This window comes from Aquila chrysaetos, chromosome 2, assembly GCF_900496995.4.
Source record: "Aquila chrysaetos chrysaetos chromosome 2, bAquChr1.4, whole genome shotgun sequence".
In the NCBI taxonomy this organism is placed as follows: Eukaryota; Metazoa; Chordata; class Aves; order Accipitriformes; family Accipitridae; genus Aquila; species Aquila chrysaetos.
In genome coordinates, this window is record NC_044005.1 from 70,038,037 (window position 1) to 70,054,256 (window position 16,220).

At 36.9% G+C, this 16,220-nt stretch overlaps 1 protein-coding gene across 1 annotated transcript in view; it reads left to right on the forward strand.

Moving 5' to 3' along the window:
* The window catches only part of MDN1 (midasin AAA ATPase 1), a 102,824-nt gene that overhangs the window by 16,904 nt on the left and 69,700 nt on the right, over positions 1-16,220 (forward strand). The window contains exons 10-25 of the mRNA XM_030029692.2: positions 889-1,082; positions 2,145-2,226; positions 2,938-3,033; positions 4,688-4,800; positions 5,347-5,495; positions 5,603-5,663; positions 6,193-6,404; positions 7,946-8,049; positions 9,026-9,170; positions 10,608-10,704; positions 12,456-12,569; positions 13,210-13,357; positions 13,533-13,643; positions 14,484-14,635; positions 15,124-15,302; positions 15,565-15,773. Coding sequence (XP_029885552.1) covers positions 889-1,082; positions 2,145-2,226; positions 2,938-3,033; positions 4,688-4,800; positions 5,347-5,495; positions 5,603-5,663; positions 6,193-6,404; positions 7,946-8,049; positions 9,026-9,170; positions 10,608-10,704; positions 12,456-12,569; positions 13,210-13,357; positions 13,533-13,643; positions 14,484-14,635; positions 15,124-15,302; positions 15,565-15,773 — 2,166 coding nt within the window. The remainder of the gene's footprint in view (positions 1-888; positions 1,083-2,144; positions 2,227-2,937; positions 3,034-4,687; positions 4,801-5,346; positions 5,496-5,602; positions 5,664-6,192; positions 6,405-7,945; positions 8,050-9,025; positions 9,171-10,607; positions 10,705-12,455; positions 12,570-13,209; positions 13,358-13,532; positions 13,644-14,483; positions 14,636-15,123; positions 15,303-15,564; positions 15,774-16,220) is intronic.

Here is a 16,220-nt window from a genome sequence, read left to right on the forward strand (position 1 = left end):
ACAAATAGATCCAAGTGGGCAGGAATTCTAGGAAGCTCACAGTTGCACTATTAAAAACGGCTATCTGGCCGAACTGATGTCAAAGATGACCTTCACAAAGGACCGATATTCAAGTAAAGCTTGGCTGTCAAAACCTTAAGAAAAAAGGAAGCTTCAGTGCTAAATGTGTCACTTACCATGAGGTTCTTTCTGTTCTTTTTTGTAACTTTCTAGCTCAAGTCATAAAAAAATATAAATCAAACACTGTGTAAGATTCTGTAGTAGAAGAAGAAGAGACAGTGGTAGAAAACATGTGCTTGTCTTGAAAATAGACTCATGTTCTGGTGGTTAATCTTAAAAGTCAGTCTGGCAGGGTAGGACCAGTCTTTCTGGCCTGTATCTGTGAAAGGCTTATTTTGGGAAGCAATAATTTTGGTTGGCAAGCTTAACAGAGAGAACTGGGCTGAAAGGAAATTACAGAAGAAAAATTAGCCCCTTAATGTGTCTTTATCAGCCCAGTGAATAAGCAACTTGAATGCTCAAAAAAATTCAATCATAAAAAGGACAGGAGGTAAGAACTTTTGTTATCAGTTTTAAAGTTGTATGATTTGAGTTTAGATAGGGTTGAATGTACCTTTTTCTCTTCCTGTTGGTATTTGTGCAAATGTATTAAATGAAGTAAAGTTGAGTTGGCAAAATTCGCTTCTGGCATCAAAATCGATATCATACAAGTCACAATAACTTATTTTTTCAGATGAGAGATTTCAAGAAGGCGGTTTTGTGCAGCTTGCTAGCTTCTGTATCTATTGAAGTGTATCCTATTAAAATTTGGGGGGCTGGTGGTTTCCTTCCAATGCTAAAGATTTTTTATTATTATTTATTTATTTTCTTTTTTCTTTCATTTTTCAGGTTCTTCAAAGGAGATACCCCAACCTTGCTCTTGTAACTGATCACTTGCTAGACATTTACATTCACCTTACAGGAGACAAGTATCAGGCATCAGAAAATAGTGCTTCTGGCTCCAGGCACACACCAGAAGATTCATCAGAATCAAGATCAGAAAATAAGAAACCAAATCTGGAAGGACGAGAACTATCTCTAAGGTTGTCTTTTCTTACACGTTTATTAGAAGAAAATTTAGTCAGCTAACTGCAGAGATAAAAGGGTGTATCTTTGTTATTTTTCTTAATTTTTTAAAAATAGTAATAAAAGTTTGAATAACTAAACTGAAATTTCATAAAAACTGGGAAAATCCATTTTTCATTTTAAAATAATGATTAATGTATCTTTTAAAAAAATCTCAATCTGAATTATGTAGGACTTCCTATTTGCATTTTTTTTTTTGAGAAAAAAATGTAGGTTTTGTCATATGTGGTGCTGAGTCGGTATCAAGCCATATGGATTACTTCTCAATTCATTTTAACACAAAATATCAGTTCTAGTTAAGAACTGAAATGTGCTAGTAGATAATGTTTTCAGCAGTTGTATATATTTGCTTATCTAGATAATTTCATATTAGACGCTCAGAACATTCTAACTTGCAGATGACTGAAAATAACCAGATCTGTAGTGTACTGTTAATTTCAGAATTTTTATGATGAAATGCAGCTTGATGTTCAATTACTTCTTCCTGTCATACCAAATGTCAATTCTACTTGTGGAATTTCTGTAACTAGTGCTTTGTGAATTAGTCAGTAAATACTAGGTGTGGGTAGTACCCAATATTTTTGTGAAGCATAGGAATGCCACTAATTTTAAAACAGCTGTTGTTTTTCTAGAATTAGATGTTTCCTTTTCTTGCCTTTTGGAAGATTTTATTGTTGATAAGGAATCAGTATCTTGAAAAAAATAGGGGGGTTTTATACCTTTCTGGATGAAAAGCTTGCTGCTTTTCATTTTTTCTATTTCATAATTACTTTATGGTTTAATGGAGTATGTATTATCTATTTCTAAGCAACATATCTGAAAGCAACACTGTTGGTCTTTATGTGCTCAGCTACTCTTTAGAATTAACATCTTATTTATATGTGTCTTCCTGTGTTCAACTTGCACAACAACTGAATGTGCAATTGCCAGAAGAGGACATAATGACCTAAGCTGAACGTGAAAGAAGGTGCTGTGCGTTTTTGCTTGATTGTACCAAATCTTTTTGTTTTTCTTTTTAGAGACTTACTGAATTGGTGCAGCAGGATTGCTTACAACTTCGACAGTAATTCTTCAACCACAGCAGTGAATATTTTTCAGGAGGTGCAGTAAGACTTGATCCAGAAATTGCTTACCCACATTCTAGCATTGTCTCACAGATCTTGAAATACTCTGTTTGGGGATGTGAGATGGGAATTTACGTGTAGTTTTATCTGAAGCAATTGGACTGTAGTTGGAATGTTTGTGATCCATCTATTGGAGGCTTTCCTTACTACTAGGAAAGTTGTACTAATGTGCTGAAAGCCAATCTAGACTTAGTGCTGTTGTACAAACAGCATGCTGCAACATAGTTTTAACTGATATGAGCTGGGATTGCATATGACTGAGAGTAAAAGTTTTAAGATCTTTCCTTTTTCTTGTAATATGAGGCTTCATTCCTACTTTCCTATGCATCAATTTGCATTCCAGGTTTGGAATTTTTTGGGCATGCATCAGTCAGAGGTGCTTTTAAGACGTGAGATCTTACAACGTTACTTCCTTCTCCGTTTTGGTCCATTCATCTAAAAATAGCTTCTGTGACTGGGAATTGAAAAGTTTTTTTTTCTTTCAGTAGAAACGCACTACACCACAGATTTTAGAAGTTCTTATTACATCCTTTTGAACTCCATTGTTTGACTCGATCTGTGGAGAGTGAAATGATTTTATTTACCATGTCTAGATTGGATTCAGGCTCATGTAAATTAAGATGGTGCTTGTCAGATCATATCATACAAAATTTGAATTGAAGAAGTTGGTTTGTTTTCCCCTTGACAGGCATTGGACTGTTTCACAGCTATGCTGTCCAACCAAGGGAGCAGACAGAAAATGGCAAAAGTTATTGGAAGTAAACTAAACATTTCCAAGAAAAAGGTATGTTGAGCTATAATTAACATGGTGTTTATTGGTAATATTCTTTAACTTGCAATTTTTCTAGTGATTAATTTAAATGTGTTTGTTGTGGTTTAACCCCAGCCAGCAACTAAGCACTGTGCAGCTGCTCGCTTACTCCCCCCCACCCAGTGGGATGGGGGAGAGAATCGAGAAAAAAAGTAAAACTCGTGGGTTGGGATAAGAACAGTTTAATAGAACAGAAAGAAAGAAAATAATAGTGATAATAATAAAAATAGTAAAATGACAATAATAATAAAAGGATTGGAATATACAAAACAAGCGATGCACAATGCAATTGCTCACCACTCGCCAACTGATGCCCAGTTAGTTCCCGAGCTGCAATCTCTCCCAGCCCCACTCCCCCCAGTTTATATACTGAGCATGATATCACATGGTATGGGATATCCCTTTGGCCAGTTTGGGTCAGCTGCCCTGGCTGTGTCCCCTCCCGACTTCTTGTGCCCCTCCATCCTTCTTGCTGGCTGGGCATGAGAAGCTGAAAAATCCTTGACTTAGTCTAAACACTACTCAGCAACAACTGAAAACATCAGTGTGTTATCAACATTCTTCTCTTACTGAATCCAAAACATAGCACTATATCAGCTCTTAGGAAGAAAATTAACTCTATCCCAGCCAAAACCAGGTCAGTGTTCTACTATTTTTCTTTTAAATTTTGCCCATCTCTCTGTCCCAAACACTTTTTTTCCTTTCTGTACTATCCTGGGATCTGCAGTTTTCTCGTGTTTTATTTTCAGCTGTGTTTTTTTTCTCTGAAAGTTCCAGTGAGCCTATTTCAGAGCAGATTGCAAATGGCTGCCTCATGCAAAAGAAGGATCACACAGCTGGAACAGCACACTTGCCTAAGTGCATGATACTGCTAGATGCACAGAGTAGTAAAGAATGTGTTTTTTCTTTGGTGGTTACAGTGAACTTTAATCACCTGAAGAGATCAGAGAGAAACATAATCTTCCTTACAACTTGTTCTGTAATCATTGATTCCAAAATCAAGTACGTCTCTAGAGCCTATATATTAATAGTGTGTGATATAAATGGCTGAATTAAACTAAATCATTACTTTGTCAAGTATTTCTGACTATAGAAGTTTGATTGCAAAGAAAACTCCCTCCTTTGTTACTTTAAGATGGAGAAAATTGCCAGCTGGGTGGACAGATGGATTCCTGAAACTTGTATGGCTTTTTCTGTTTGTCCTTCTTCCTTTGCATTATTTCAATACAGGAATGTATTATCCTCTGCCAATGTCAAAATATCCTTGTTTACACAGAGGTATTCACCAAGGCTTTTTTGAGAGAGGTGATTTGGGTTTTATTAGTTAAGATAACTGTTCCCAGATTGAAGTTTATGTAGTTGAACTACCATGGAAGTAGACAAAGTAGAAACATAATGGCACAGACCCATTACCAAGTTACTAAATTGAAAAATGACATTTGTATGGACAGTAACACTTTCAAGGTCCTTCAGTATTTTAGGTGATGAGTATGTAAAATCTGCAAAATATAAAATCTTACCATGAAAAATTAGCTTGCTGCAAAGTGATACTGGTAGCATAGCATGGGTGTTCTTGGTGTGATGTTGTAGGCAATTAGTATTGTAAATGTTGGTGCTTTCTTCACAGGTAGAGTTCTTCTGTGAACTCTATAAACCAGAAATTCTAATACGGGAACAAGAAGTTTCTGTCGGAAGAGTGCATCTCATGAAGAAACAAACCCAGGCTCTCACTGTACAAAGGTAGAATATCATGTAGTTTCCATGTGAATCAAAATATTTTTGTGGTGGAATAGAATAGATTGGAAGTCACAGGAATAAAAAAAAAATGCAAATTGGATATTCTTACTCTAATGAAAAGAATATGAGTTCTTTCTCTTGTGATCTGAGTTTTACCTTGGGTATCTTTAAGGCTGTCTGCATCACAGTTCTGGCAGCCAAAGCATGGAGATTTTCAGCTTCTTTTGAACTGGAGTTTCTTGAAAGCAGTGTGGATCTACAGCTGTTATAATAAGATTTTGATTAATCTGTCTTTTTAAAGAGAGATTTTTGTAGTATGTGGCATAAACTGCACTGGCCAGGAAGCTCTTTGGAAACACTGAATTTCTAGACTGTAACTTGAAAAAAATAAGTATCTTATAAGGGTATCTTGGAACTAATTTTTTCCAAACCTATACTTTTAATAAATAAATAAAAAAATCCTAAATCAAGCCACTCCTCTAAAAATTGAAATAAGCTCCTTGATAAATCTTGGGTTTGAGTTGCTTCCTTTGTTGTTTTTTTTTTCAGAGCAAAACAAACCTTTGCTGCCACACGGCCGTCTGCAGTATTGATTGAACAGCTTGCAGTGTGTGTTGTCAAAGGAGAGCCTGTGCTTTTGGTTGGTGAAACAGGAACTGGCAAAACTTCAACTGTTCAGTACCTTGCTCATATTACAGGTAAATAAAGTGAAGACTGTAACTTCTATATGAAGATGATTTAAAAAAACAACAAGCAAACAAAAAAAATCCCACAGGTTGATGGTGCTTTCTATTTCTATTTCAAGGACACCATTTGAGGGTTATCAACATGAACCAACAAAGTGACACAGCAGATCTGTTAGGGGGGTGAGTCACTGAATACTGTTTTGTCTGTTCTGCATAACAAATTGGCAGTATCAGAACAAGCTCCTAATGCAAGTATAGTTGTGTTGTCAAAGAATTGTTTTTAGACATGTATCTGTTTTGTAATAGCATAAATATTTTAAGAAACATGTTTGCATGCAGAAACCTTGTTGTTCTTGCTGAAGACCAGAGGCAGTTTCACTGAACTGTGTCAACATATGTATGTGGTGAGGTCATTTAAAAGCACAACCCAATGTCTCTTTAAAAATGGCTAAGTTGTTCAATATAAATATGATGTAATATTCACTGGACGTACTGGTTGGTAGTAGTAAAAATACTTATCAGGCTGGTCCTGTCTTTAAAAAATTGCCTCATAAGTTGCATTTAAATATGTGCAATTTTACTTCATTCATTAGCTGAGTAAAAGACTTTGGAACCCAGGGTTCTTTCATGCACAATGTTGTTGTTTCAGTTCACAGATGCTAGTTCATGTTCCTGTGTAAAATAAGCAATTACCCTTGTTTCTCTTCAGTTACAAGCCTGTGGATAACAAGCTCATCTGGCTACCTCTGCGAGAGTCTTTTGAAGAACTCTTCTCTCAGACATTCTCTAGGAAGAAAAATCAGACATTCTTGGGACACATTCAGACCTGCTACAGGCAGAAACGTTGGCATGATCTGCTGAAACTAATGCAACATATTCATAAATCTGCTATTAATAAGGAAGCAAAAGAAAATGCATCTGGTGAGAATTCAGACTGATCAAACACACATCATTAGTGGTGAACCATTGCAGAGAGTAGATAAATAGTGGTGAATTTTTTTGTTCGTTGAATTTGGGTTTGTTTGTGGTTTGGTTTTTTTTTTTTTTTAATCTCCTTTTATTACATCCTTTCTTCTGGTTTTGAAAAATGCAATCTCTGACTACAACAAAACATTAAAAATACGGTTAGAATAGTGGTTGGGTTAGTGTTTTGTTTTGTGGGTTTTTTTTTCCTTTTTCAAACTCACCACTGCTGTAAGCTATGTCTGACAGTGTGAAGGTTGACTTGCCTGACCTGTGGTGCCCTTGACATCTCATCTCCACTCAGCACTTACTTGTATGCTGTGTTGGTGAACAGTCATCATTGTTTGTGTGTCAGTCTTCCATGTGAATGCATTCATACTTTGTTTCAGCCCTGGAACCTTGTTAGGTCTCACAAATATATCCTATTCTAAAACCAAAGCAAAATAAAACAACAAAAAAAATCCCAAACCCAAAATAATAGCTCTCTTAGGGTAGTAATGACTTTGACCTTGATGATTACTTGGTTTCGCTGTCACTGATGCTGACTCGCCTAGTGCTTTACTTTCTTTCATTGTGGTTTTGTCTCCATGTAAGTTTTTCTTGGTTTATACTTCACAATCCATTTTGGGCAGAGGCAGTATTGATACTTTGTCTTGCATGGAATGGTTTCTGGTTCTAGACCTGCTGAACAAATGAAGTTGTAGCTTTCATTCAGTATGGGGCAAGTAAACTTAATTATGAACTGTCTCACCTCTTCTTTTAACTGGTTCTTCTGAATATGCAGATATTAAAATAAATGCCCACAAATGTAAAAAAAAAAACCAACCAAAAAAACCGAAACCAACAAAAAAAGAGGTTTTAAAGACTATTTGTTGCAAGTATTGACAATCCTAAAATAAAGACAAGCTAACGTGCAAAGCTAGCGACTTGAGTCATTATGATGCTGCATATACCTCAGGCTGTGACTTTAAACAAATATCTTAAATAAGTGCAATAGTAAATAATGTTATAACTGATAAGCAACAGTGTTTTTACTGATACTGAAGTGTTCATTGTTAATCTGTTCTGTCATAAGGTTTGCAAATTTGGATTTATTTTTCTGAGATGCCTCTTTCTGAGAATTGGAGAGCTGGAACCAAGTGCAGCATAAGTATTTGCTCCTAAGCTACAACGTGCTGGAATAAATAGCAAATTGTCTGTACCCATATGTCAGTAGTGTTCAGCTAAAATAAAAAAAACAAACAAACAAAAAAAAAACCCCAAAAAACAAACACACACACCCCAAAACCCCACAACAAACAAAAAGCCAAACCAGCAAAACGTAATTATTTTTTTTTTTAATTCATGAGATGTCATCTGTAGAACTTGAATGTTTTCGTTGCTCAGCCAAGCTTACTCTTGTATCTCTGTGCTTGAAACAGCTTGATTAAAATACTGTTGTTAAACGTTTTTTGTGCTATTGTTCTGATGGTACAAGCTTAACTTTATTTTGGTTACAGGTTTACCACTGAAGGAAAAGTGGGAGGCATTTGGTATTAAACTGAATCATGCTCATCAACAGATGAAAATGACGGAAAATGCTCTTCTCTTTGCATTTGTTGAGGTATTTAGAGATTTGCATTTTGATGCTAGGAATAATAAGGAGAAGCATTTAAAAGGCGTTGCAATCAGTATTGTATAACTAACTTCCTGGCAAGAATCTTGCTGTGACATAAAACTTGTTCCATGATAACTCTGTGGAATGAAGTGTGCTACTTCAAGGAGGTGGTGGTTAGATGGGGAGTGGGAGAATGTTTTGTGGTTACACGTTAATTCAATGCTGTGTAATAGGAATTAGGACTGGTATAACAGAATACCAGCAGTATGTCATATCATCTTGATCAGTCTCCAGTAGGACATGCTCCTGCCTAGGGATTCCTGTAAAGGATTTAATATTATGAATCTGTGCTGTTTATCTAGAAGTGATTTTTTTTTTACATATTTCAAACCCATGGTATAATATTCTAATGACATCAAGTGTGATTAGGGGAAACTATGATGGTTTATGCATGCTTGTTCCTTGTCACCCTGTTAGTCTGAATGTACTCTCTCAAGTTACATGTAAAGTGTGTAACGACCTCTTTTTAAAAAATGACTGTATGAATAGTTGGAGAATCTCTGACTTAATTATAGTTTTAATTAATAAGGTACAGTTCCCTGAGGAATGTAATATTGCTTGTGTCTTTGGATTTCTTTAGATGACTGTCTTTATTCTCGTAGTGGTGTCAGTGAAGCTTATGCACCACAGTGATGGATATCACTGACAGGCAACATTGCACAAATAAGAGAGCTTAATTCTGTTATATCTGAGTCAGTCTAAATGGTAACTGATAATGGTGATAACTGTCTGACTTCTGTGACTTGCAAAATAGTTGCTATTATTGAGGGAGAGCAATAAAACTGCTATTCCTGTAAAAGGTCTGGAATTGCCATTTGTCTGATCAACCCATAGACTGCAAACCAAGTATTTCCAGTATACAGATGCTTCAGTTGATACACCTTTGCTGGTGAGGTGATTAACAAATTTATCTTATTTTTAGGGTACTCTGGCACAAGCAGTAAAAAAAGGAGAGTGGATTTTATTGGATGAGATTAACTTGGCTGCAGCAGAGACTTTAGAGTGCCTGAGTGGTTTATTGGAAGGATCATCTGGGTCGCTGGTGTTACTAGACAGAGGAGACACAGGTACTATTTCTGTGCTTGCTTATGCTATATCTTGTCATCCCAAGACATACAGATATATGCTATATCTAGTTGAATTCCGTATCCTATATGGCTCAAAATAAGTTGAGAAGATTTACCATTAAAATGAATGTGTGGAGAAGAGGATAATGTGTTCTTTATAAACTTCACACTTTTGTGCAAGAAGTGGGAGTTTTAATTCATTGTGGCTCAGGAGATTTCAGCTGCAGAAGTTGTTGTAGGTTTTGCCTCTTTGGACTCTACAAGGAGCAGATCTCTCTAGTGCCCTCAGTAAGCATTGCTGTCTCTAAAGACTATTCAGGGAGTGTAACTTTTTTTTTTTTTTTTTTTTAAATAAAGTTGAAGTAGCTTGACAGATAAGGGCATGGGACATGACATTCAGTTGCTACTGTAGTTACTGTCTTTCACTGATCCTGCAAATATATTCTCCAGCTAGAAATACGTGTAGAAGGCATTTGCTTTTTCTGAGTCCTTGTGGGCTGACCCCAGCCAGCAGCTAAGCACCCATACAGCTTCTCACTCACTCCTCTGACCCCACCACCCCTCAGCAGGATAAGGGGAGAGAATAGGAAGAGCAAAAGCAAGAACAGTCATGTGAAACAAGTGATGCAAAGGCAGTCACTAACCAGCTCCCACAAGCAGACCAAAGTCCAGCCAGTCTCGTAAGTGACAGCTACCTTGGAAGACAAAAATTACCACCTCCCCTTCTTCCTCTACCCCAGTTCTTTTTGCTGAGTATGATGTTATATAGTAGGGGATATCACTTTGGCCAGTTTGGTTCAGCTGTCCCAACAGTGTTCCCTCCCAACTTTTTGCTCAGTCCCAGCCTAGTTGCTGGGGGAGGGCGGGCAGAGTGTGTAAAAAGAGAAAGCCTTGGTGCTGTGCCAGCACAATTCAGCAATAGCCAAAATATTGGTGTGTTCTCAACAGCACCACAGGGGTGCTGTGAAGAAAGTTAACTCCTTCCCAGCCAGACCCAGTACAGATGTAAAGGTAAAAAATGCAATTGCTGAATATTGTTTTCTGGAGCTACAGATAGAGACAAATGTTGTATGAGCTTCCTAGGCTGGGTTTTCTTCCTGGCCAAGGGAAGCACTGGCCATTGTTCTGAAAGAGACAAAAGGGAGTTCCAAGTTTAGGGCTTATATAATTTTTGAAATATTTTGTGTTCTTAAAACATCCTGCTACACACAAATAAAAGTCAGGGTTTCACTTGCCTGTGGCTGTTGTGAAGATGGAGAGAGAATTCTGATAAAATCACATGGGGTTATTCTTTGAAAACTTTTCACCATGGTATTTTAAGAAAATGACATAGTGCAGTAATAGAAAACTGGCTTAGATGAAATATACCTCATTTAACATAATAAGTAACCTATGTGTAGCATTAACCTTATGTCTCTTATTTCTGTTTTGCTTTAGAGCCTCTTGTCCGTCACCCTGATTTTCGCTTGTTTGCATGCATGAATCCAGCTACTGATGTTGGAAAGAAGAATCTTCCTCCGGGAATAAGAAACAGGTAGGAAATAATGATACTGTGACAAAATACTTAGTCGCTGTCTTTTTCAGAGTTTAACTAGCTTCACAAGTTGACCCAGTGAAGAATGCCTTATTTGAAGCCTAAGGATATAAGTCTGAACTCAAATTAACTTCCTGTGAGAGGTGCTTTCCACATCAGGGTGAAGGTTTTTCATGAAATAGCATCAGGAAAAGACTTGTGTAAAGTTGCTGACCATGAGCAAATGGTCTAGCAGTAGTGTAGATTGTTGTCACTGGGGGCAGCAAAATGATTTACAATTAAGCTGTCAGTCCCCAGGAGTGCTACTGCAGCAGTTTATGTATCTGATGGGGATAATAAAGACAAGTGCTTTGTGTTTGTTTAACAGCCTTTCTCTTTAACTCAGAAGGGTTGATGATCCTTGCAAAAAGCTGTGTATCCAACCTTGTTCATTCAGAAGGAGGGTGGTTTACACAGTGGAGCAGTTGTGTGATATTCAAAATATTTAACTTGTGATCTTCAAACATTTAAGCTGAGGCCAGGAAATTGGAATTGTTGCAAATCCATTCTTCAGTACTGCCTGTTCCTGAATGCAAAGATCTTCTGCTTGTATTTGTTGCAGTTTCTCTCATGAGTGCCAAAAGTCACATGTGTAGTCCCTTATGAGATTCATAAACACTGTGCAAGACCATAGAGGGGTCCTAACTCTATGTAACTAATCGTTTGTAGTTGTTAGTGGCAAAGTAAGATTTTATTGCTTTTAGCTCTCCTGGCTTGGTAGTGAAAGGAGAGAAAGTTAGTGTAGTACAGAAGAAAGGAGACTTCAGCATGGCTTGTTAAGTTTAAATGAAATTATATTTGCATTTGTCAAAAATATCCACCCCTCTGAAGTTAATGGTATTGCTTAGTTGGTTTTAAGTTTCCTGTGGTGTGTCCTGAGCTATTGTTTGCTGTTGTAATGCATGGTATGGAAGGGCTGCAGACTCATATTCAACACCCGATGCAAATATACCGGACTAACTAACGGTTAGAAAATATGTTCATTAACTAGAGCTGCCAGTGTAGCATACTAAATGTGAAACATTCTGTTGATGTATTTAAAGATACTCAGAACTTCACTGAGTACATGTTTTGCTGCTAATTTTCCTTTGCTTATTGTCAAGTTTTCTCATTTTATCATTGCTGAGCTGGATATTTATAAAAGGAGAAAACAACCTGGATATGCTAGTCATAACAAAATTAGAATGGGTGATATAAGTGTCCACTTTTTAAAACAGAGATCATTAGAGAGTCCACTTTGAAAAGCATTCCTGCTGTGTCAGTGCTCCAGTGTTCAGGTAGTAACGTTTGGATATCTATTGCAAATTGTTTAAAATTTTAATTTTAAAAAATATAGTCCCATCGTTCATTTTCAGTCTACTAGGTTAAAATAATTCAGATAAATTACTTGAAAGTGTTAGTAATACCTCATATTTTTTTTTTAATTACTTGTTATGGAGGCACACACAATCAAATCCAACAGGTGTAAAAACTCAGATTTATTCTTCAGTAAAAAGTTAGTACTCCGGTAATATTTGTAAACCACAGGCTTAATGATGTAAGGGGAATTAGTACTACACAGCTGACTTAAGAATTCTTAAGATTTAAAATGATGGCTCAAAATGCACATATCACATTTTAAATGTTATATACCATGAGAATCATATATAACATGATTATTTTTTTAATATGGTCAGATGTCTAAGTGTTATGGTTTGATTTGATTCTTACAGGTTTACTGAACTTTATGTAGAAGAACTGAGAAATGAAGGGGACTTGCAAGTTCTTATCATGGATTATCTGAGAGGCTTGAATGTGAACAAAAATACAGTACAAGGAATTGTGAAGTAAGTTGGTTGTAATCTCCTTAAATCCTTGATGGAATAAGTCACAAAAAGAAAGCACGTAACTGTAGTCTGTAGTTAGACTGTTTTGGGAAACACTATAATGCTTCCTACGCAGCAGTTTGCATGGCTTTAGGAAACAGAAGAGGGTAGACGTCCATCCTCTTAATTCTGAAGGTTTCTCTACTTGTGGGGAGGTTTCTTATTCAGAATTGCTTTCTTGGTGGCACCAGTTAAAAGGCACGGTTGTTGCAGTTCTCTTTCCCATCTGAGACTAAAATGGTTTGTTTCTGTAGATCATACCAATGAAAGTCTTGTGTGTTTATCAAGTTACCTTTCTTTCCCCTAGTTCAAGGTGTACTATCTCACTTCATTAACCTGAAGAAATGTTACATGTTTAGAATACTTTGAGTTTATAGTCATTCTCTGTATATCAAGCTGTCTCAGAAATATGATTCTAAAATATTCTGTTGCCTTGCTTCACTGACTATACAGATGGCAGAGTTTGGCATGGCTTTCCTAACCTGGAGCTTTTAGAAAAAGTGACAGTTGAAGATAAGCTTAAGTGTTCATACTTTGGGTTTAATTCCTTAGAGCAATGGTGTGATCAGTAACAGCACTGTGTAACTCTTTATTTTTACAGCTTTTATTTATCTGTGAGAAAGGAAGCAGAAACAAAGCTGGTGGATGGAACTGGCCACAGACCTCACTATAGTCTCCGTACACTTTGCAGGGCATTGAGATTTGCAGCGTCTAATCCATGTAGCAGCATACCACGCTCACTGTATGAGGTGATTACCAATGTTGGGGTTTGTTTCAGTGTGTATTTGCTACAAAGACTGTTTGGATAAAGGATAATCCTCTCTTCTAAGTGCAGTATTGAACAGAAATGATTCTTTAATCTTTTTTTTTTTTTTTTCCCTAATGATTTTTCATTTTATCACTCAAAATTATTCTTCTTCTTAGGGCTTCTGTTTGAGTTTCCTGACGCAGCTTGACAGAGGTTCTCACCCAGTAGTTCAAAAGCTAATATGCCAGCATATAGTCTCTGGCAACATCAAAAGCCTTCTCAAGCAGGTAGGTAACTAAGCCTATATAGAGCTGTTTAGTATTCAGGGTAGAATTTATTTTTAGTTGTCTTCTCCGCCTTTTTCTTTTACATTTCCTTCTCGCAGTCCTGTTTTTCATGTTACAAAGATAAGAACTAGAAAAAAAAATGAATACTGTTCCTTCGTAATTTTTTTACTTCGGCTTGAAATGCCCATATGTTAGCTAGTTTATTTGTTAATTTGAAAAAATATGGAAGTCTGAATAATTACAGCATTGTGGAGTGTGGGCAGCTTAATACAGTGACTCCAACTGTAAAGCTTTCACAGACTTTTGAGGAGCTTTCACAGGCTTTTTATTTTTAGACTCCAAATTCAGAACATATGGTTCCGAAGCAAACATCTGTGCTTTGTCTCTAATGGGAAAGGAAGAATCTCACTAGTGCTGGGAGCCCAGTATGAGTTTTGCATGGGGGTCTGGGCAGGTGGGATGGGGAAGCCAGTTGTAAGACATAGGTATTTGTTTCAGAATAACCCCCTTCGTATTAGAAAATATATATGAATAGAAAAAGATAAAAGCCAATTTCCTGCTTGGAAGTGTACTTTAAAATTCAGTGCTAGGACTCTTGAGACATTTTTATCTTCATGGCACTGGCAAAGATTCCTGCTTCATGACCTTGAAATAATCTGGTCAGGCTTTTGCTGTAATTTGCATTCTGTGACAAGGGGCAGCGCTTACTGCAGGAGTGCTCAGGGATGAATTTAAAACGACTTCTTACAGAATATATTGCAGTGGTGTCAACAGTAGTTGTCTTCATTAGCAAATTGAAACTCGTTTGTATAATCTGTTATTTCTGTCATGTCTCCATAGCAAATACCAAAACCCCAAGGAGGGAGATTTATACTTATAGAGGGATACTGGATTTCAGCTGGGGATAAAGAACCTACTGTAGATGAGACTTATGTGCTAACCCCTTCAGTCAAGCTTAATCTGAAAGACATTGCCAGAGTTGTGTCTGCAGGGTAAGTCTGTTTCAACTTTTCCATTAAAAAACTAAGTTAAAGATGTTTATTTTGGCCTTGAGTGTTGGTGCCTGTCTAGCCTTTATTGTTTGGCATGAGTGATGTCCATTTTCCTTCTACTTTACAGTTAACTTTTCATTATAAAGTGACTTGAATTTATACATGTATTTCTTGTCTCCTTAAACCATCTTACCACCATACCTAGTTTTAATTAAATGATAATCTAGAGATTTGCAGTTAGAATAACCTGCTTATTTCACACTGCCATGTAAAGCTTCATGGGTAGCAGTTAGCACTTGGGAGTAAAGTTACTTGTGTTCCCCTGTTAGTGTATGATCTTGGATACTCCAAGTGAGTTAAGTGGTGATATTTTGGTAATGTAGTTTTGGTGATGTAGATCTGTGAAAATTTCAAATCATGTTGATATCTTCTATATGAGAAAGATATGACTTGTGCTTCTAAACCACTATTTTGGTCATTGCTTTTAGGACTCATCCAGTACTGATTCAAGGAGAGACTTCTGTTGGTAAAACCAGTTTAATTCGCTGGTTGGCTGCTGCTACTGGGAATCATTGTGTAAGGATTAACAATCATGAGCATACTGACATCCAGGAATATATTGGCTGTTATACATCGGATCCCTCTGGGAAGTTGGTATTTAAGGAAGGTGGGTGGGCATATTATACTTACTCCAAATTCCTGTCTCACTTCACTGCTTTTTTCTTCTTAAGAGTTCATGTTTGTCTCATCATACTTGTCCTACTGGACATAAAGAAGACAATTCAACAACTTAAACAACACTGTTGCTTCTGTCTCTGGATTACCATTTATACTGAGTGAAAACTGGTTGCTAGAAGTATGTGAATTCACGCTTCTGTTAGATTTAGTTTGTTAGATTTTTAACTAGGACTTTTTCTGTTCCCTCCAAGGCATTCTCATAGATGCAATGAGAAAAGGTTACTGGATTGTTCTAGATGAATTGAATTTGGCTCCCACTGATGTTCTGGAGGCTCTCAACCGTTTGTTGGATGATAACAGGGAGCTGTTCATTACTGAGACCCAGGAAGTTGTCAAAGCTCACCCTCGCTTCATGCTGTTTGCTACACAGAATCCTCCAGGGCTTTATGGTGGCAGAAAGGTCTGTATAATCTCTTCCCTTTAGTAGCTACGACTCTAGGGAGTTAATCTCTCTCGTACGTAGAAGTGTGATGCAAAAACTTTCAGATGCATAGTGCAGAATTAACGTGAAACTGTCAAGAGGTAGAGAGTTGAGGTGGCTGTGGACTAACTTTCAGTACAGCTGGGTTCTGTTTAGGTTAGTTGCTTGTTTTGCAGATACTGAATTTCTAATTCTTTTTGAGTAGTAGAGATTTAAGTGCTTTACTGAACTGGAGTTCATGTATATTATATTTGACTCAGCATTTCTTGTCTAAGAGCACTGGAGAAGAGATTTGACTTTGGCTATTGATGTCCATTTTGTACTGGTTTTGGCTGGAATAGTTAATTTTCTTCATAGTGTCTGGTATGGTGCTATGTTTTGGATTTGTCACCAAAACAGTGTTGATAATGCAGAGATGTCTTAGTT